The sequence below is a fragment of the Hyposmocoma kahamanoa genome, unplaced genomic scaffold (assembly GCF_003589595.1).
Source record: "Hyposmocoma kahamanoa isolate Upper Pololo Valley unplaced genomic scaffold, ASM358959v1 102, whole genome shotgun sequence".
In the NCBI taxonomy this organism is placed as follows: domain Eukaryota; kingdom Metazoa; phylum Arthropoda; class Insecta; order Lepidoptera; family Cosmopterigidae; genus Hyposmocoma; species Hyposmocoma kahamanoa.
Genome location: NW_020653337.1, coordinates 6,581,812 through 6,604,156, shown reverse-complemented (window position 1 = coordinate 6,604,156; position 22,345 = coordinate 6,581,812). Strand labels below are relative to the sequence as shown.

At 37.1% G+C, this 22,345-nt stretch overlaps 1 protein-coding gene across 1 annotated transcript in view; it reads left to right on the top strand.

Annotated features, from left to right (window-relative positions):
- The first annotated feature begins 3,808 nt into the window (after positions 1-3,808).
- Positions 3,809-22,345, top strand: part of LOC113232257 (homeobox protein aristaless-like) — a 102,415-nt gene continuing 83,878 nt past the window's right edge. The window contains exon 1 of the mRNA XM_026466925.1: positions 3,809-4,472. Coding sequence (XP_026322710.1) covers positions 4,235-4,472 — 238 coding nt within the window. The 5' untranslated portion in view covers positions 3,809-4,234. The remainder of the gene's footprint in view (positions 4,473-22,345) is intronic.

Here is a 22,345-nt window from a genome sequence, read left to right as displayed (position 1 = left end):
CATAATAAACGATAACGCCAGAGGACTCTCTGAGATGACGAGTGGCGTCTCTTTTGACACGGTTCTGGCAGAATACCAGCGGCATGAGAAGCAGCGGCACTTATGCTCAGCCAGCGCCTTTTTGTTTGCTGTTCCATTTGATATAAAAATTTGTGTTATTAATTTGGGTATTACTTTTAGTCGATCCTATGTAAATAAGACGCCATGGAAAAAGTTCCGGTCTATCTATCTATTAAAGTCATAAAAATAATACGAACTACATTAAATAAATTATGCATATGTGACATTTTCTAAATCTCCTATTTAAGCATAAAAGTTGTCGACTAATTTCTTTCGACTCTAAAATTGAACTTCGACACACGCTACTCCGGCAATATGTTACATATGTATAATAAATTAATATATAAATTTCCGATTATATAATGTTGTCCTTTTTTTTTGTTATATTGATCGATATAAGAAATCATTTCCTTCGTGGGTTTGTAATGATGATTTTTCTTATCCGAATACAAAGATTTTTTTAAGAAACATCTCGTCTGTCTTGTCGAAGTAGCGTAGTGTCTGAGTGAAATCATGTCGATATAACATATTGTCGGAATAGCGTGTGTCGAAGTTCAATTTCAGAGTAATTTCTTTCGAAGAATCTTTAAAACTCTCTCCTGAAAAGTTGTCATTTTACAGATGTAGTCTTATTGCATCAAAGGTGCGAGTAGTTTATCCCTGACTACATGGTCACTTACGTGACACTATGGCGAAATAATTTTTTTACATGAAAAGAACATAGCCACAAAAGATAATTTTCTTTTATAAATATTTCAATTCTGACTTCTAATTCTAACCAAATATGAAGCTAACAATAATTCTTCGTCCAATCCATCTCTAAAATCTGTGTATCGGCGTATCGCTTTCAAAGTACGAGCTACTAATCTATTTATTGATTCAATAGGTTCTACTGGCTGAGCAAATACAACGGCAGTAGTTGATCGAAACTTCGGCGCTTTTGACCGCGTTTGTGGTGACCATGAATGGTCGAACTCAAAACAGGACAATTCATTATCATTAAGATCAATACAAATCGCTTAATTCGTCTAAGTTTGGCGAGAAATGGTCATAATTATAGCCAAATGGATGGTTAGAAAACGCTCTAATGATTATCGAGTCAACTTCATTAAGACTATGACACTCTAAAAAGAAGATTTTTAGTATACAACAAGTGGATTTAGAAAGGAATCTGGTGGGAATTAAAAAGACCGTAAAACAAATGTATGGCTAAGACAGGAAAGCAGAGTCGCAGTCCAAACGCGTAACGAACTTTAAGTGGCGGTGGGTGAGTGACGTAGCTCGAAAGCATGGCTCCTAGTGTAAAGGGGGCCTCGAATGGCGACCTTGGGGAGATAAACGCCCCAAAGGGAGACCGTAGACACTTTGGAAAAACGATATAAAGAAAGTGACGGGCTTGTAGGAGACTTTTTTATAATATCAAGTGACAGGACGAACGAGTCGTGCGCCTGACGTTGAGCTACATGCCTGTCCATAACAGTTGCACTGCCACTCAGAGCTTTAAATCACAAAGATCTGAGGGGTGCACGTCACCCTGAGAAATAAGTTGACAAGTTCAATGCGAACATTACTTACTGCTTGGCGGCAGAAATATGTAAGATGGCAGTACTTCCCTGGACGAACTCTTTCACAAGGAGTTCTACTGCGCTAAGAATATGTTAAAAAATATCTAGAAAGAAGAAATTAGAAGAGGATGGAAAAAATATAACAATAACTACGTACATGAGTAAGGCCATGTGAAACCCAGATACAAGGTTTTGTAATGTCACTCTACTTGTAATGCCTCTCCAACTAGTTGTGAAGGTTGGTCATTAATTCCGCATTACTGCCCTCGGTTGAGCGAAAGATTTAAATAAGCTCGCAACTCCTGTCGATTCCTTGGTGTTATCAGAACACACCTTTTATATATAGTGTCATTAAATCAACTCTGATTTGTCTTTGTCATCGATCCTTGTACAATTTAAACAAAACGAAATTTAGAACCTTAGTACAAGATTGTTAATTCAATCAACAATATTTATGTAATCAATTTCTAATTATAACGAAAATAACAGTTATATTGAGGAACAGGTTCTATTATATTCACTTAAAGCGTGGTCACAGTGCCGCATCTATTTACAGATGTAAATGATGACTCGGTACATTTCTAATACATTGCCCGCCCACTCGTGTAGTTATTTTGATTGGGCCATGATTGGGTGGTAATGGTAATCATGTGGTCCGACACTCATCGATGTCATTACGTTGATTTCTAATGTTGGCGGAAGTGGGTACACTTTTTCCATGTTGCCATTAACGATTTTTTAATTTTTTTTTTTACAAAATTGTGAACATTCTATTCTATTTTTGTTGACTGGGTGGAATAGTATTTGAAAAGTTCCTATCATTACATTTTTCATTCAAATATAATTTTGTTTGTTCGTTTTTCAAATTGGACATTCGAATTGACATTTGACTTGATTCAAATCCATGTTCAATGGGACCCCTACCTAACTATGCGGGCGGCAGCTTTTTGTTCTATCGTCAAGACAAAAATCGACTACGATTCTAAATTCAACTATTTCATTAACTCTTTCTCAGACAAACTTTTTGGACAGCAAGCCATAAATTCTAAAATGTTGTTCTACCCTCCACCCTTTTTGTCGGGTGGTAATGAGTGCATTACCATACAAATAGATTCAGTTTGGGCCAAACATAATCTGTGGTATAATTGAGTCGGACGCCCCGCTGGTTCGATATCTTTGTGCAGGCCGGCGCCTGCGCACCGCACAAACGAACGCGATTATATGAAAAGGTTGATGTTGCTCAACCAATATTTGTTTGCTGCGAAGTATTCATTCGTGTAGTGTAAATAGGAAGCGGAAAGTAAGATATTAATGTAGCTGTAAATGATGTTGACACTTATGGCGATATAGTAGATAATGTAGTATTTGAAAGGGGAAACAGATTGCTGGTTTCAATTATGAGAATTCAGTTTTATGTCAAAGTCTTTCATATATGATAAGTTTATGTTCAATTTCCTTGAGATCTTATCTAAACAGTCTAGAAGCATGAGCTTCATGCAATGAATATCGGTATTTCGAGATTAAAATCGTAATTACTTTGATCTAAATTTTATCAACCAATTTGAAAGCTATTAATTTATTTAGCAATCCTACTTCAACGGTCGTGACAAGCCGATCGCCAGCTAATGATTTCGCTTATCCACAATCTCTACCTACACAATCGTGTAACGAAAAGTCCGTTGATACAATAACAGTGAGAGGAAGCGCCTCGACAATAAATCTTCAAATAGCCTTGAGCTTACAGGCAAGGATTGAGCCTTAACTAGAATTTATGTCCACTGGAATACCCACGAACTAATCGCTCATTGAAATTCTGGCTTGTCAACAACTGCAAGGCAAAATTCATGGCTCCAGTATTTTTAAATTAGAGTACGGTACGTTTTTGCAACGACAAAAAGTAAAACTGTAATAATCAAATCCTCCTTCGTCGTTAAAGGAAAAACCTAAACCATTTGGATAGTTACTCGCATACTCGTATCAATAAACGCAATTACAACTCATTAGGACGAATCGATCGTGTTAAAAAGTCGCGCAATTGAAGTAATTGTCGATTAAAAAGACGCAATGTCGATTAGAGTCACGTGGTAGGGGCGGGGAGGGCGATGGAGGCAACGCCCCGCCTCAGAGGCGTATGGGAGGGCCGCGCGAATGCGACCGCCGAGGAGGGAAGAGGACCAGTCGCCTTCACTAACGCGGAGTCGCCGCGCGTCGCCCGACCGTTGCAAATATTCGCCAGCCGCCGGCTTTTCGCACAGCGCGATTTGAGCACATCTACAACCCGCTTAGCAACTAATTAAGCACAAGTGATGAATGGTGTCGGACTGAAGTGCAACGATTTAGTGCGGGACAATAATTTAGTGCTTATCAGAAAACTTTAGAGCAACGGAACAAACGACAATAAACCATAACAAATTAAAGTAAGATCGTAATTGAAATGCGAATGCGCGTAAATTCTTACAATAGCAAACGGCTACTTACATTTTATTAAAGGCCAGTCATTAAGTTCTGAAATGAGTTTCAATAACAACAATTTTGGGGCGTGACTACAATGTCATTCGAAAACAAAAGCTGTCGTAGTTTGAATTTGGAAAGTGTTGCGAATAATAAAGATGGACTTGACGACACGTCGCGTGGAATTGGAAGGGACAGTACCAGAACAAGTTATTCCCATGAATGGGGAGTGCAGGGATTTAGTGAACGGAGCGGAGGGAGCGTGTGACGCTACGGGAACAACCGGGGAGGTGGCCCCGGTGAAAAAGACCAGCTCGTTTAGCATCAGGAACTTAATGGGTGGAGAGGACGAACGAGAACCAACTACCGACGGCATCGCGAAGGTGAATCATGATGGTAAGTTTTTTATTAATTAATTTGTATAGTTAATTATAAAGGTTGGAACAATTGGGGAGAATTAGTATAACTTAACAATTAAACCACAGTTAATTAACCACAAACAAGTGAGTTGTACTTATTTAAAGAGTTTACTTATGTTAGGGAAACAAAAAAAACTGAACTTATTAAATTGAATACTGGTAACATTTATAAAGACAAATAAAATACTATTTTTATTTTTATAATATAATGTGACGGGGCGACGAAGTCATGCGCCTGATGATAAGCTATACGTCTGTCCATAACAGTTGCAGTGCCACTCAGAGCTTTAGATTGCAAAGATTCGAGGGGCACTGCCACTGCGCCCGTCACCCTGAGACTTAAGTTGACAAGTCTTATGTGCCTGTAATTTCACTAGCACCCTTACACTTCAAAACCGGAACACAGTAATGTTGATATTACTGCATTGCGGCAGAAATAGGTAAGGTAGTAAGAAATAGGTATGCAGAACTTCCCTGGACGAATACTTTCACAAGGTGTTCTACTGCTAATAAAATTATTAGCCGATGTTAAGAAGGAACATTGTTTTTTAATTGTGCTATGCCTCTTGTTTGTGCAATTAATCATAATTGCACAAACAAGAGGCATCAATTGTGCAAATTAATAATAATAATCGTAACTCACTAGGGAATATATAAACTCATAGCCCGCACTAGGGAAACCCTGTATCACGGGTGCCATGGCCACACAAATAGACAACCACAAGTTACACCCAAACTCACTAGAGAAATAAATGTAGGTCATGCAAATATTTCTCGGTTGCAGACCAGAATGGTTTGTAGTATATAAATGCCATAGACTTAATAAGTACTACATTTCCTCAAGCAATAAGGAATAAGGAAAGCCATAGAGTAACATTAATTATCCCAAGCGGCAATAAAAGGTGATATCACAACGTTGCATGAATTTACTGCACATTACAGCACGTTAACGGCGTAGTCACAGCTCGCCTATAAAACTTACAATGTTACCGCAATTATAACGTCTTTACGCCGCTTTGCTAATTAGTATGTTCTATGTAACACTCGTGTACTTGTTATTTGTTATTAACTATTTTACCTACCTAAAATGAATTAAATCACAAAAGTATTTAATTTCACTTTTTTTTGGTGGTAGACGACGCGCCTGTCCATAACATTGCAGTGCCACTCCGAACTGTATTCGCAAAGATCTAAGGGACACTGCCACTGCGCCCGTCATGCTGAGACATAAGTTGACAAGTCCCATGCACCTGTAATTTCACCAGCACCCTTACCCTTATAAACCGGAATGCAATAATGCTCACATTACTGCGTAATAGGTAAAGCGGCAGTACTGCCCTGGACGAACTCTTTCACAAGGAGCTGTACTGCTACTACATTATTTTAATGCAATTATTACACTATCGCCAACTTTGTTGAAAAATCGGACTTATATGCAATGTCACAATGCCGTTTTCTAAACAAAACTTTTTGGATATTTACAAACGTTACCATGTGGTTTTTTTTTATATATATAGTAATGTAAGTGCGCATTTGACCTCCATCTCACCTGATGGAAACTGACGATGAGGTCGACGATGGAGCACGCAAACCTAAATAATGTCTGTTGGCTCTCGCCTTAAAAAGACCCAAGCTATAAAGTTCAGGGATCAAGTCTGCAGGAAGGGAATTCCACTCCATAGCCATTCGTATAAATGTGGAAGCTTAACGCTTCTTCCGAATCTTTGGAATATCCACAACATCGGGGTGGAATCCAAGCCTACGTCTAGTCCCCCGGTGATAAAAAGGGGAAGGCGGAATTAAATCGAGTAACCCTATCGCACACTCGCCGTGATATATCCTGTAGAATATCGATAAGCAGGCAACTTTACGGTGGTGTTCAAGGCTCTGCATCTTCGCCTCTACTAATTCCGAGTCACCTATAAGCCTCTTGACACGCTTGTCAATTGAATCCAAGGTGGCTAGTTGGTATGTAGCAGAGATATCTCAAAGGTATTTCATTTGCGAGAAAAAATTAACCCTTATAAAATGTTTACATAATTCAGCAAAATTAATTTTCTATTCGAAATTTAAAAAGCAAACGCACACACTGAATTAAAATAAAAACTACATAAGTACAAAATTAGTATACCTACATCATATTGCATTAGTGCTTTAGTAGAAAACAATGACGTTACGATATGCCACAAAACATAACTATGACATTCCACATTAAATAGTGCCCTTACCTTTTAAGTCAATGAACGTTTTATGAATAATAAATATTATATTTAAACCAATACCTATGTCTGAAAGGTTTGGATTAATGTGGTAGTTATTCATTCATTTAGTCATCAATGAATTAGTAATTAAATGTTTTGTATTAATTATATTTTATACAAGGATATTATGAAACTTAATGTTCCTTTATTTATTATTTTCATTCTAATATAGGATATTTATATTGACTACTGCAAAACACTATTATAAAATTAATATTGGGTGTAATTCTATAAATTTAGTCATTATATATTTTCTTCAAATAAATCCAAGCGTTGTATCGAATGTATACAATCGCTTCAGGCTATTAATGCAGCCGATACTTCGAATCAACCCTCTCGGTGCCAGCCCCGTGACGTCACGCACCCCTAACTAGACGCTTCCGGGAGTAAATTGGACGTTACCGCACATGAACGATAGGCCTATTGTACTTACCTACTTATAGTAGACTTATAACAAAGTTTACAATGCGGTTACGTCTGACATTATAAATATATTTTGTTCTATTGATTAATTCATACCTCAAGCAGATTTTAAAAGTGTGAAAAAATCCTGTCGTTCAAACAGATGTGACACTGCTGTTAAGGTAACTCGAACGTATTACAATTATATCCTCGCAAATTCTGAATGGCTAATTAAACATTTTTTTGCGAATTTCAGTCGGCCATTTTTGTTACACCCTGTATAGGTATTATATTTCACTATTGAGCGCGGCTTTCCTTTAAGGTGAATGCGCGGATCCGTTACACTGGCATACATATACATATTTTGTACTTTATTTGTCTTTAATAAGTTTATAATCATCACGATGATTGGAGAAGGTTATTGGAAGCTCTCCAAAGACATTTATGTCCACCTTGATAAGCACATGACACTTACTTCCTCTTCTTTTGTCTCGTGTTCAGTAGTGGAACGTAAGACAGTCGATACGTTACTTACATGTAAACGTGCTATCAGGATATCATGTGTATTTTTCTTTCCCCGTATTAAAATTCCAACTTCCTCTATATAAAATAGATAAGGGTCAAATTCCTATAAAACGTGAACAGTACCCTTCATTATTACTACCTAATTAATGTTTGCAATTTGTTCCCTTGCAGAGAGCAGGTGTTATTAGGAAAACATCCTCGTTTTTTTCCAATATTTAAACGTAATAGAGCTCCGCAATATAAGTCTACTGATTAAAAACGAGCTAGATAACGTTATTAAATAGGTATGCAGATGATGTTTTTTTATTGTACTGGTTAATTTAAACAGTATTTTGTATTCCTTGTTAAAGCAAATGCTTTAACATGAAACATAAATACGTTTTAGAAAAACATTTTACCATAAATACAATTCTATTAAGTAGTTTAGAGTACTGTTTTTTAAACCATATAATTTTTAAACCATAAAATTTCCGATAAACAAAAGCATGACAGTACAATTTTTATTGTACAAAGTACCTAACATTAATTACGTAACATCGTATGAGAAGTCATGCTCTATTCCATGATTTGCATGTAGGTTTAGGCAAATTTTTTCTTGGCAAATTACTTAAGATTAAGAAAGTAGGGAGATAGGTGTTATTAAATGCGAACCGTACAGAGAGAACCTGTCGGCTTTTTATTATAAAACTTAAATACATCACAATAACGAAAAGGTTTCAATTCCGTTTCAACTAACCCTTGCAACTAGTTCTTTATTCTCATCGTGCATTGCATTACCAACGTACTTATGCGTAAATAGGCATTTTATCATAATTACCACTAATAATTTCACTGTAACATTGCGTGTTCGACAAATCGTCACGCTAGTACCTTTGGCAATTTTTTTCATCCTCCTTGTCTTAAATGAAGCCTAGGCGCTTTTGAAGTGAACGTGTTATAATTATAATTCATTATTGGAAATGTCCGTCTTCCATGATGCGTTTTTATAATATTCCTATATTAAAGGAAGTACGTAAATGTAGCAATCATTATTAGACACCTCGTTTGTCTAACAATATCTTTGAGTTTATAATAAAGCAATGAGTAACAAAGAGCTATGTAAACTGGTTCTAGAAAAGGTGAAAATTAAACATTATAACAAAAAGTTTCTTTTAAATAGTAATTGCTTACTAAACTGAAATCGATATCATGTAAAAGAGTATAGTTTGCGTTTTAACAGCCTAGATGTTTTGCTATGTTATAATAGGATGTAATTTCTACTTTAAAGTATGTACTAAGTAATTTCCTGGTACGTAACTTGATAGTTTTTAATTTGAAAACTAATAATGTAGAAATCTATATAGCTAGATTTCATAATTATACTATGGCGTGCTACTTAGGTATTAGATAATTTACAATATACGGTTTTTAAGTCGAGAAAACTGCAAAATAACTTCTTATGTATTCAAACGATGCAGATGATTGTAATTCTTAATAGGCTTTTTCATAATTTAAACTGCAGGTGTCGACGCAAGTGTAGGGTGTCTATGAAATCGGAGCTATAAATTAATGTTCTTGCTCTTGAAAGGGTTAAAGAAATCTTTTGAATACAATACAGGACAGAAGGGAGAAAATGCTTGGACATTTGACGTAATGACGAACTTGTGAGATTTGTTTATTAATTGTAGTTGCAGGAAAGCGCCTTGTAAAAGAATTCGTCCAGGGAGTACAACCTAGAAGAATTCAGTTTTGAACTAAGCATACAGCGACGAGCAGGATAAGCGATATTTTATGGTGAACAATCTTCTTACGCATACAATTTTTTTTGATTATCAATTTAGCATTTGAGCTCCTTGTGGAAGAGTTTGTCCAGGGAAGTACTGCCACTTTACTTATTTCTGCCACCAAGCAGTAACGTAAGCATTATTGCGTTTCGGTTTAGAAGGGTAAGAATGCTGGTGAACTTACAGGCACATGGGACTTGTCAACTTATGTCACATGGTGATCACCTCAGATCTTTGTGATTTAAAGCTCTGAGTGGCACTGCAACGGTTAAGAACAGGCGTGTAGCTTACCATGAGGCGCACGACTCGTTCGTCCCGTCACTTGATATTATAAAAAATAAAAATAAATTTATTTTTTTCGACGTCAGATTAGCTGTAAAGCTTCTTCTGAAGACGTTCGTCCAGAGAAATACCACCGCCTGTTTCTGCCGCCAAGCAGTTATATGAACGTTACTGCGTTTCGGTTTTGAACGGTAAGGTGCTGGTGAAATTACAGGCGCAGTAATAAGTATCGGGCGCAGTGGCAGTGCCCTTCAGATTTTGTGATATAAAGCTCTAAGTGGCATTGCAACTGCTGTGAATAAGCGTGTAGCTCACCACCGGGCGCATGATTTGTTCGTCCCGTCACTTGATATAATAATCATTTTAATAAAAAAAAAACGTTCGTGGCATTACTTCTATTTGCCTAGTTTTATTGAAATCGGTCACCGAAAAGTGCGCGAAACAGGATTCATCCTCTAGTTTGCCACCCTTAGATGTGGAATATTTTCTTCCAATTTAAATGGGACGTTTTCAATAAAACTTGGCAAGTATATGTAATTCCACGAACTTTCGAGGTCGTTTTTTTTTTTTCATAAAAAAATTGTAATGTCGCGTTGCATAAGGTAGCTCTTCCATGACACTTTCACAAAACAAACGAATTACGCAATGCTATAAAACCAGTTAAAATAGTCATCGGTTGTCACTAAATAATTTACAAAACAAAAAAATCCAAAGCATTCGGAGCATGCGTACGCGCATAAAATCTACTACGAACAAATCTTGCTTCTAAATAAAGTGCAGATAAGTATACAAATGACTTATGTTTTAGGAATTTAAAGTAGATTGCTGTACATGTAAATTTACTCTCTCTGGAGGGTTCAATTAAGGTTTATATTACGTTGTAAGTGTGGACTCCACCTATAGGGTGCGATCGAAATAAAAGGAGTCAAAAGTGAGAGTTATCACGGGGACCCATTAGAGCGCACGCGCGGACACGATGTTTGTAAAGAAAAACAAAAAATACCAGTTTGTATCTAAACTTTGTGGTTCCGTACTTTAAATTTTCATTCCAATTGCAATATTGAAATTTTTCAAGTATAAACAACATTACTTAACTTATGTAAGTCAGATATTATTAAGTGAAACAATTTAAAGGTATTGGTTCAAACTAACAAAACTTATTGAATACCAATCTTATATCATCTATTTATATATATATATATATATATATATAATAATAATAATAATAATAGTTAGCCTATATATATCCCACTTCTGGGCACAGGTCTACTCCCACAATTCGGATCGAAACACATCATGACATTGCTTTACAGGTATGTATGTATTGTACCATACAGTAAATTACAAATTTTAAAGAACAATTCAAATTCTTAATGTGCAAAGGCGAGATTATCTCATAATGAGATTTCTTCCAACTAACCTTTTGTATTTTGTGTATAGGTTCCTCACAATGTTTTCCTTCACTGAAAAGCTCATGGTAAATATCAAATAAAATTTCGCGCATAAATTACGAAAAACTTACTAGTGCAAACCCGGACTCGAACCCCACAAGACAAGACACAACCCTCTGCTTGAGTGGTGCTAGGTTAAAACCATTAGACTACCACGGCTTATTTTGCATAAATCTATTCAAATACGCATAATCATATCTACAATCCGTGCTATTGCACAAAAACGCTGAAGCAAATTAATTATGTGCTACCCCAATTAACGGAACCCTAAAACTAAACAAGACTGCGTTTTGTGTAGTGCCGTAAAAATAATGCCGTCTGGACACTGGCGTTCGGGAGGTCGGCTCCTGTGGTTCTACCACCAGATAAGGGACTTTTAACATTCCAAGAATTTGTTACGATTTTGTGAGTAAAAATGTTGTAGACCCTCTGCCCACCAGTGTAAAGTAACCACTATAAAAAAATATCTTGTGAACAGTTCAATAACTTTGCTGAATAATAACTCCTTATCTTAATGCTCATTTTTAAAATTTCACGTTTGACCACAAATACATGACGCAAAATAAAGATGTGGACGAAGTTGATAGACTCGTTTAGAAGATGTTATTATCAAAGAGCTTAATTTTATTATTATAAGGCTATAGCCACTCACTGGACGAACTAGTCCTGCGACTGGTGATAAGCGACACGCTTGTCGATAGCAATTGTAGTGACACGCAGCGCTTTGAACCGCTGCATCTGTCACCCTGAGGCATAAGTTGGCAAGTTCCATGTGCCTGTAATTTCACCAGTACCCTTACCCTGCAAAAGTAAAACGCAGTTATGCTAACATTAATGCTTGGCAACAGAAACAGATTTCACCAGCACGAGAAATTACAGGCACATGGGACTTGTCAACTTATATCTCAGGGTGACGGGCGCAGTGGCAGTGCGCCTCAAATCTTTGCGATTTAAAGCTCTGAGTGGCACTGCAACTGTTATGGACAGGCCTGTAGCTTACCATCAGGCGCACAACTTGTTCGTCCCGTCGCTTGATATTATAAAAATACAAAATACTTCCCTGGACGAACTCCTTTCACTTTCCTTTATTTATTGTTGACATCCTTTTGGGGGGATATTTAGTACTATTAGCAAAGCCAGTTTTGTTTGCAAGTGGAGATTGAATGGTCCTAACCCTTATTTTGTTTATTCTACTTTGTTAAAACTTTTGTACTATAATAAAAATATGATAAACGCCATTAGTTAACAAGAACAAGCCATCGGACCGCCGGCTGGAAGCAAAAAGAAACCTGAAGATAGGAAGGCTTTTTTTTATTTTTACTACAGAAAACTCTTTTGAAAACTCGAAATATGTACAATCAGCTGTTCAATAATAAATGTCAGTCTACTTAACCTAATTGATGCGATATTCATACGTATTTATAATATGATCATTTGTTCATCGCGTCCTTATTGTTCTGCTACGAAATAGTAAACAGTTTTTTTTATGAAGATACAAATTTTTAACAGATTTTTATGAAAATACAAAAATTCACATATTTTATGTATATTAAAAACTTAAACACTAGGACAAGTCTTAAATAGATGAGAATGCTACCAGAGTTATCCATTTCTGAAAGTTTTTTTTAATAACATCAAGTGACGGGACGAACAAGTCGTGCGCCTGATGGTAAGCTACACGCCTGTCCATAACAGTTACAGTGCCACTCAGAGCTTTAAATTGCAAATATCTGTGGGGCACTACCACTGCGCCCGTCACCCTGATACATAAGTCGACAAGTTCCATGTGCCTGTAATTTCACCAGCAGCCTTAACCTTCAAAAACCGGAACACAGTAATGCTGACATTAGTACTTGGTGGCAGAAATAGGTAAGCTGGCAGTACTACCCTGGACGAAATCTTTCACAAGGAGCTCTGCAACTACTAAAAGTATGTGTGACAATTGTCTAAGTAAGGTCTCCCAGTCGGGCCTTTATTTTACACGTGTCTGGCAGATGACTCTACTCCACCTGATGTTAAATGGAAAGTGGAATCCAAACGTGAAGGAACCTAGTGCGGTCTTGATACAACCTCCCTCCCTTTTTTTCGGGGGGAAATCTTTATAGATACCCCTGAGCCCTGGGAGACTCAGAGGTTATGTGGGGACTCCCCTCCAGACTGGAGGGCCTTGCTTACCTCCCGCCGGTTGAGTCGGCGCCGTAGGGTCGGTGCACATTCACCACGACGCCGCCCGGCCGCCCTAGCTTGCGCCAGGGCTCCCGCGCCAACGGAGGGGCAGGCCAGTTGTCCTCCGACCCACCCCCCAGACGAGTGAGGCCGTGCAATGCAGGGTCCGGAGTCCCTGTCCAGAGCCCGCTGGCCTCACTAGGGGATCAGGCGGGCAACGAACTGCCTTCGCCTTCTCCCCGTACGCCTGAGCCAAAGCGGGTGCGCGTACGCCGCGTCCTCGCGCACCCGCTCCGCAGCCTCCTTTTGCGACATAACCTCCTCCCTGCATGCCTACAAGATGCCACTTCACGCCTCTTTTGAAGGACCCCATATCCATGTGCGTGAGCACACACTTTTTGATGCATTTTATAGTTTTTATTCTGTTTAAATTTGTATTCTTTTTGACGTTATGTTTTTGATATTTAGTTGTCATACAAATCGCCAATATACGTTCCTAAGATCCAGAAGGATTTTAATACCTTCGCCGTTCTCCCTCTCCCTCTATAAGAGGGAAGGAATGCATGCGCGAAATGCAATGCATTCCAATTGTCAACTGTGTAAAGAAGAAAAGTGCCACGAAACTTTTTTGCTTGCTAATACGGTCCTTAATTCATGCCCTTGGTAAATAAAGCCATATTTGGTCATGCGTCAAAAGTGCTTTTATCATGTGAAAGTCATTAAAATACTACGAACTACACGAAACAAATCATGTTTAATGTGAAATTTTATGACTCTCCTATTTAAGCATAATATACATATATATATATATATATATATATAATAAGCATAAAAGGTTAATGACTAATATGGTTTATAGAATAATTAAATCTCACTCCTGAAAAGTTGATATTTTGCAGATGTGGCCTTATTACACCAATGGTGCGAATTTCCCCATATTTTTTTAATATCATTTTAAACAAAGGATGGGATCCAGGATTTAAACTGAGAAGGGTGCAAATAAATAATCAGAGTAAATATCCTGATACTTTTGCCTTACTATTTTCTGCAAGTCCTGAGCCGGGCCTATCAGTGGTGTTTGCGAAGTGGAACTGAGCCTTTGTATCGACACAAGAGGCATCCAATACCACTGCTGCATACTCCATGGAATATAGGTCATGGCATCTCGGCAGGTACGTTTACTGTTACTAATGTAATATTGTTGAGGGTTGCATGCCGCGAGATGGGATCAGCCCCCAAATGCAAGAATGAGGTACATCTTCGCCGCAAGGAAACCACGCGGAGACAAAACAGGGTCAATAAAAATGAAACCAGTTGCTATGCGAACGATCTCAACAAGCAGAAAAGTGCCGGTACATGTTTTAGGTACGTACGTGGCCGCTATTACTATAAACAACATTTATTACTGAAATCACACAGCAGCGGAAATGAAAATTTTGCACTGGGTGAGTGGCGTAACGCAATCAGACAAAGTACGCAATGAGTACGTCAGAGGATCATTTACAGTGGAAGGAAAACTGACTCCGCAGGTACGGCCGCATAATCAGAAGAGAAGAAAGTTGCTCCGAAAAGGTAGTATTAAACATCCTCACAAAACACCTTGGAGAGGGAAGGCCACAGATACACGGTGGACCAAAATGAGAAAGACCAAAAGCCCTGAATATCTAATATATAGACAGAACGCCCTGGTGCCGAGGCCCGACCTCAAATAAAACGGGAAAAAGACAGGAAGAAGATTATTGGAATGTATTTTTTTCCAAAAGTACCCAATATTGACTTGAAGTTGTTAGTAATTTCAAAACTCCAGATGTACGAGCTACATGCAGTATTTTTTCCTATACAATGATAACGATAGTTCACAATAGTTTTCCGGCGCGCAATCTGTTTGAAGTTGTATTTTTCCTAATTACAAATACGTCAAAGGGATGTGAACAATTACGAGGCTACAAAAACATAATAAACAGTATACCTACATAAAAGTAAACTAACACGTCTGATGGCTTCAAACCACCACTTACACGGTAGGTGCTCAGTTTCTGCGACGTAAACGCAAGCTTTGCTTTGTTGTTATCGTCGATTATACATATCTTCGTAGGTAAATACAATCCATTTATTTAGCAGTCACAACATTGCTTCCATAGAATGAAGGTTGTACATAATACAACTAACAATTTTAATGGCTTCAAACCACCACTTATAGGGTAGGGACTCAGTTTCAGCGGCTTAAAGCCGGGCTTAACGATTACGTATTGGTTTTTGTTGGTATTTATTTAACACTGCTTCAGCACAATGTAGGTTATTGTTTGCTTTTAAAAAATAGTGGCTCAAACCAAAATAGTTCATCGACCATTATACCACAGTTGTGCTCAGATTGTATTAAATTTTATTAATAATAAGACACAGGGATTTCCATTGATTAAAATAATCATGATAATAACAACATTGTGCCGGTTTGTGATTATTTGGCTTTGCGTACCAAATACTGTTTAGATTTTTAAACGGCCTTCCTGATATATAAGGTGTTTTAAAGATTGGCTGAAATTCTAGTAAGCCATCGAGTTATATAGAAACCTTTTAATGACCTCCAACCGTCACTTAGAAGGCAAGGAGGCAGAAGTTTCAGTGAAATTAACCTATGTTCAGCGATTGTAAATAATATTACCTACATTTGCTTTCATAAAATGGAAGCAAAACATAGCTTTGATCATACTTACTTAGTTTCAACAACAGAGTCAAGCGGAGGCATTGTAAACCGTATCATGGACGGCTTAGAGGTGGGAACTCGGGTATTATCGACGTAGAGTTATATTTGTACTGACAGGTGATGTTAAACTAACTTATTAATATATAGAGATAGCAGGGACCATGGGACCAGTAAAGACCAGTAGGAACTACAGTGTCAGTAAAATTTTAAGAGTACCGTTATTTATACATACTGCATAGATAATTATTTGAAATATAGTTTAATACATGTTTAAATGTCTCACCCGTTAGTAGAATAGATAATAATCAACAGTCAAAATCGGAGACACGCCACCAATTCACCGTACTCGCTGATACAGACACTGCACACTGTTCCGGCAATTTGATGGACAAGATGTAACATTAACAGATAAGGAAAAATAAAATAAAACAAACAGCTTTGTGGGTAATTTGCTAGCTAATGACGTGCCTTATCTCACTAATTAAAATGCGATTTGGCACAACGCTCTCACTCAGACAACACATTTATTGTCATTATTGTCACTTTGCTTTGATCACTATCTTGGCTGTACTGTTTCTAGGAATACATTTTTTTTTAAAGGAATTAGTGTCAAGAATGAACATCGGTAATGAGTCTTACACGTTAAAGGTGTTAATAATGTTGGCCATTCAACATAAGTAAGTAATAAATAAGCAATTGTATTCTTTGTTCATTCAGTATTTAGATGAGGGCTTTGTATAACTGTAAACATGAGTACTTGTGACATTATTCCAAAGACAACAGGTATATTTTTTGTATATTTCGTACCCTTTGTAAAATGAAACCACATGGAGTCATACGTCAAAAGAGCTTTTTATCTTATGAAAGTAATAATTATAACTTTTTTTTTATAAAGAACCGACCTCAAAAGTTCGTGGAGTTACATATATATGCGACGACGACGACGAAACTGGGTTCATCCCCTAGGTTGCCACCCTTAGAGGTGGAATATTTACTTTAAATTTAAACTGGACCAACACTGGGATACCCTCCGTCCAACAAAAAATCATCAAAATCGGTTCATAAATTCAGTAATCGCGTAACATATCCATACACAAAAAAAATACAGTCGAATTGAGAACCTCCTTCTTTTTAAAGTCGGTTAAATAAAATAATACAAATAAATTTTATAACCTCGCCTATTTAAACATAAACCCGTTATCGGCAAATTTCGTTCGGAGAATCTTTAAACCTCTCATGAAAAATTATATCAAAGCTGCGATTTCATAAATCAACACTATAAAGTTTAAATAAGCATATTTTTAATAATCAGTAAGCTTTAATAACCAGTATTCTTAAAAAACTTAAACTGCTAAAATATTATTTTTAAAATTATTATAGGCAATAAAAGGCTTTAAAAGAGAAAACTTCTTTTTTGTTTTGGCCAACGCATTACATTGAAGCTGTCCGCGTAGAAGTACTTTTGTATTGAATTTAATAAAAAAAGAAACTCTACACTTTAAATAAAAATTAACCAAGGTGAACGACTCTTTTATGGGAAACTGTGTATGTACAATAAGATTCCGGACCATATATTAAGATTATCATTTCCTAAGTTTAAAAACTACATTACAAAATTGAAGAATATGTGTTAGATAAAGATGAATGGAAAGACGACATGGCTCTGGATGCCACACAAATTTGATTCAAAGTGTATTTATTCCATAGCATTTAAGTTTATTTGAAAAAAGCAGTCCCTAGAGTTTCCTGCTCGTTCTTCTCAGGGAAGTCAGCGTAGTGAACGAGCAGTAGCTTAAATGTGATATTTTCAAGTGTACATTTATTTTACCTATGGAATAATTGATCCTTTGATTTTGACTTTGAGTGCTGCTAGAGACTTTAATCAACACAAAGTAAACAATTGTTACTGGATTTCTGTATAGATAGTAGACATTGCTTATACACTCTCGACTTGGAATATTAGAACATGCCGGTAGTAAATGCGCAGAGAGTTCGGCGTTCACACACAATTTTATTTTATTTATTTTTAGTACGTCAAATCAATATCATCACACTATAAACCGCAGGCTACACAATCAAAGTGTATACACTGAAAAACATTGACTGTAATCAAGTTAGCCTATCAAGATACTTGATGGAATCAATCACAGCATGATTAAATTCATTACTCAAAATGGTTACTATAATTATTGTGCTTGATAGGCTTAAAACATGTTGTGTGCATGTTACGAAGAAACAAATTACTTATATCGTCATTTTAATTTTATTTGAAATGAAAATACAACGTTCATCTGTGGTTGTTTAATTAATAATCATTGTCAAATACATAATTCTCCTCTAAAAATAAGTTTTAGGCCATAGTCCGACTAGATGGCCTTGTGACGATACGACCTCTTTCATAGTCATCTCAACTTTTTATCGCCCTTTTCTCTGGTTGCTGGCCACTTACTTTTGAAATTTTAAATCGTTCTGTAATTTTTTTTCTTACTTTGCTTCATACCGTCGTCACTGTCATCAAAATTGTCGAAGAGAAAAGACGTGTCCTTCCTTCATGTAAAGCTGCTATTATATTCACCCACAAGCATATCCGTATGTGATTTAAGTTAGAGAGTGTTTTATAGTATTGTACCTTGTTTTATACCATTGTTTTTTGTTACCACCTTTCATTACATTTTCTTTGTTTCTACCACTACAAAATCTTGCGATAAAAATTTAGTGGACCGAACTTTTTCTTTAATTTCGCCAAGGCTAGGCTATACCCTAATGAGGGTTGGGGGCTTTTATTAATTTTCTAAAGGATTATGAACCTTTTTCGACAGGCAGTTTCATTACGATGTTTTCTTTGACTGTTAGCCTTTTATTACGATATTTTAATTTACGTACATATTGAGAAGTTACTCTGCTACTGGGTTTCCACAACTCTGATTAAATAATGATTAATTAATAATTTATGTCCTAAAATAACAAATTCGTTATAGACATATTTGTTAGCAAGCAATCGTTTTTAATAGCAGTAGAGGTCCTTGTGAAAGAGTTCTTCCAGGGAAGTACTGCCACCTTATCTATTTGTGCCGCCAAGCAGTAATGTCAGCATTATTGCATTCCGGTTTGGAAGGATAAGAGTGCTGGTGAAATATTTACAGGCACATGGGACTTGTCAATATATGTATCTGGGTAACTGATGGCAGTGCCCCTAAGATATTTGCAATTAAAAGCTCTAAGTGACACTGCAACTGTTATGGACGCGCGTGTCGCTTTCCACCAGGCACACGACTTGTTCGTCCTGTCACTTGGTATTACTAACAAAAAATCGTCAGTAAGTCCACCTCTCTTCCTATAAACTTTCTTTTTTAACACCCTCTAAAAACCTTAATTTTGCAAAGTATTTGCTTAATACCTAAGTATATAGTACATAACATGATTATATTCCATATCAAATAAAAGCAAATATCTTTGTATTTATTAAAAATGTGAAGTCGTTAAACTAATTTTATATATTAATTATATATATTAATCTGTAATGGTAGCTGTAAGACTTTAGTAATCATAATTTGTTGCTTTACTATCGCATTAGGTTAAACCTGTCATGATAGTTTAAGTGTTTTTTAAAAATAAATAAAAAACAAAATAAAAAAAATTAAGAATGACAGTATTCTGAACGTGTGCAATTTACGTCACAGATTTACATTTGATTTGAAAAAAGAATGAAATCAATCGTTTTTAGGTTTCCATTAGTCGTTCTACTGTATGTAGCCACTGGTAGGTACGTGTAAGCTTTATCATAATTGGATGCTGATAAGCAATAAAGTGTCAAGCACCATGAACATAGTTTTGCGAAAACGGCACTTAAAGATTATTTTCGTTGTTTTTGATGGTTCATTCTAAAATTTACCTAAGAAATGAAAACTTTTGCTGATGTGCTTGTCGTTGTTGGGAAATTATAGTAATAAATCACAACAATTCATAATTCCTAAGGTGACAACAGCAAAAGTTTTCATTTTACAAGTAAATTTTACAAACTATCAAAAACAACGAAATAGCCTTTAGGTGCCGTTTACGCAAAGCTATGATCATGTTGGTTGACACATTATTGCTTATCATCATCCAATTAACCTTTTTTAACCAACTTCAAAGAACAGGAGGAGGTTCTCAATTCGGCTGTATTTTTTTGTGTATATATTACGCAATTACTCCGGCGGCATTTGTGAATCGATTCTGATGATTATTTTTATGTTGGAAAGAAGGTGCCTCAGTATTAGTCCCATACTATACATATACTATACGTAACTGATTGTTAAGTTTTTAGTTTCAATGTGTATGATATAAGCAAAGTTTGAAGTCGGTTGCTTTTTTTAATAAAAATTATTAGCATTTCCCTATTTTCATGAGTATATTTACGTTTAATTATCATAAGATAAAGAGAGAGTCCATCTACATGGCATGCAAGTGTACTATTGCACGTTATAGATAATATATATTTTTAGTTGCACATTATAATATGAAACTGCCAATTAAATGCCATCTTTCTAATACCAAATGCTGTCAAAATGTGTCCACCCTTCTGCCCGTAGGGCTATAATAAAAATCAATTTATGAACAATATTAAACACATGACACGCTCGAATTTTGGATTCACCCTTTGATCGTTATGCACCCTGTTGTGTGACGGACGATTACCTAAAAATTACGAGTCGATCAAAATGCTATGGTGTCCATTAGTAATCTTGCTTACGTTTATTTTTTATGACACTAAGTGACGGGACGCAGAGGTCGTGTGTATGGTGCTAAGCGACACGCCTGTCCATAGCAGTTGCAGTGTCACTACGTTTGTCGCCTTGAGACATTTTGACAAATCCCATGTGCCTCTAATCTTAACAGTGTCCTTACCTTTTAAACCGAAATGGAATATTACGTACGTTTCTGATTGGTGGCAGAAATAGGTAAAGTGGCAGGGAGTACTTCCCGCACTCGAACGTCGCTTTCACAAGGAGTTCTACTGCTATGAAACGTTATGTACATGTAGGGAGCCCCTTAGCTTACGAAGAGATATTGGCTCTCTGTATCTATTCTACCTTCAATATAATGGGGAGGGTTCTGAGGAACTTTGCGAACTGGTACCATCGTCTCGTTTCCACCATCGCAAGTCCCGCCAAAGGAGCAGAGTCCATCCCCACACTTAGATGCCTGGCATTGTAAGACCACGCGGGCATCTCGTTCGTTCCTTCCTCGAACCTGCAAGATGTGGCATGATCTTCCTTCTGAAGTATTGTCTTTGCGCAATGACGTGGGGTTCTTCAAAAAGCATGTTTACAGGGCTATCAAAGGCTGGCAACGCATAGGCACTCATCTGATGTTGCAACTGTCCATGGGCGACGATGACTACCTCCCATCAAGTGGATCGTCTGTTCGTTTGCCTCCTTCGTTACATAAAAAAAACTGGTGCCACAGTCTCATTTCCACAGTCGCACCTCCTGCCAAAGGAATAGAGTCCATCCTCAAATTTTAAATGCCTGGTATTGTAAGACCACGCGGACATCTCGTTCGTTCCTTCCTCGAACCTGCAAGATGTATAATGACCTTCATCCGTAGTATTTCCTTTGCGCTAATACATGGAGTTCTTCTAAAGCTTGCTTACAGGGCTCCCAAAGACTGGCAACGCATAGGCAGCTGATCTGATGTGGCAACTATCCATGGGCGACGATGACTACCTCCCATTAAGTGGCTCGTCTCCAAGATTGCTTCCTTCTTTACATAAAAAAAAGTCCTTGATTAGCTAGCAAAGATGGTTTGATCAGTTATTCGGTACTGGTATAATAGCTCATTCCTGGTGTGATGTGAATATAGGAAATCTGGAATACAAACATAGTGTACATATATATACTATATATAATAAGACAAGTATGGTAACACCATTCATACGCCGCGCGCTTTTGCGGACGCACACATTCGCATAACAATGAGAAGCGCGTGACACGGTCAGAGCTATGCAACGCGAGTGCATCGCGAATTTATGCAAGTGTGTACGTCCGTACACAAATCTCACTTGGTATTATAAAAAAAAAGTTCAGGTTATGGCGTTCGGGGAACAAGTCCGCAGGCATGGAATTCCACTCCCCAGCTGCTTGCCGACAAGCAGGCAACTTTTCGACGGTGTTCAAGGCTCTGTAGCTTCGCCTCTATTAAATGCGAGTCACCTATAAGTCTCTTGGCATGCTTGTCGATTGAATCCAACGTTTTTTTTTGTGTTTGATTTTCGTATTAATAATAAAAACAAACTAGTGAGTGATATGATAACC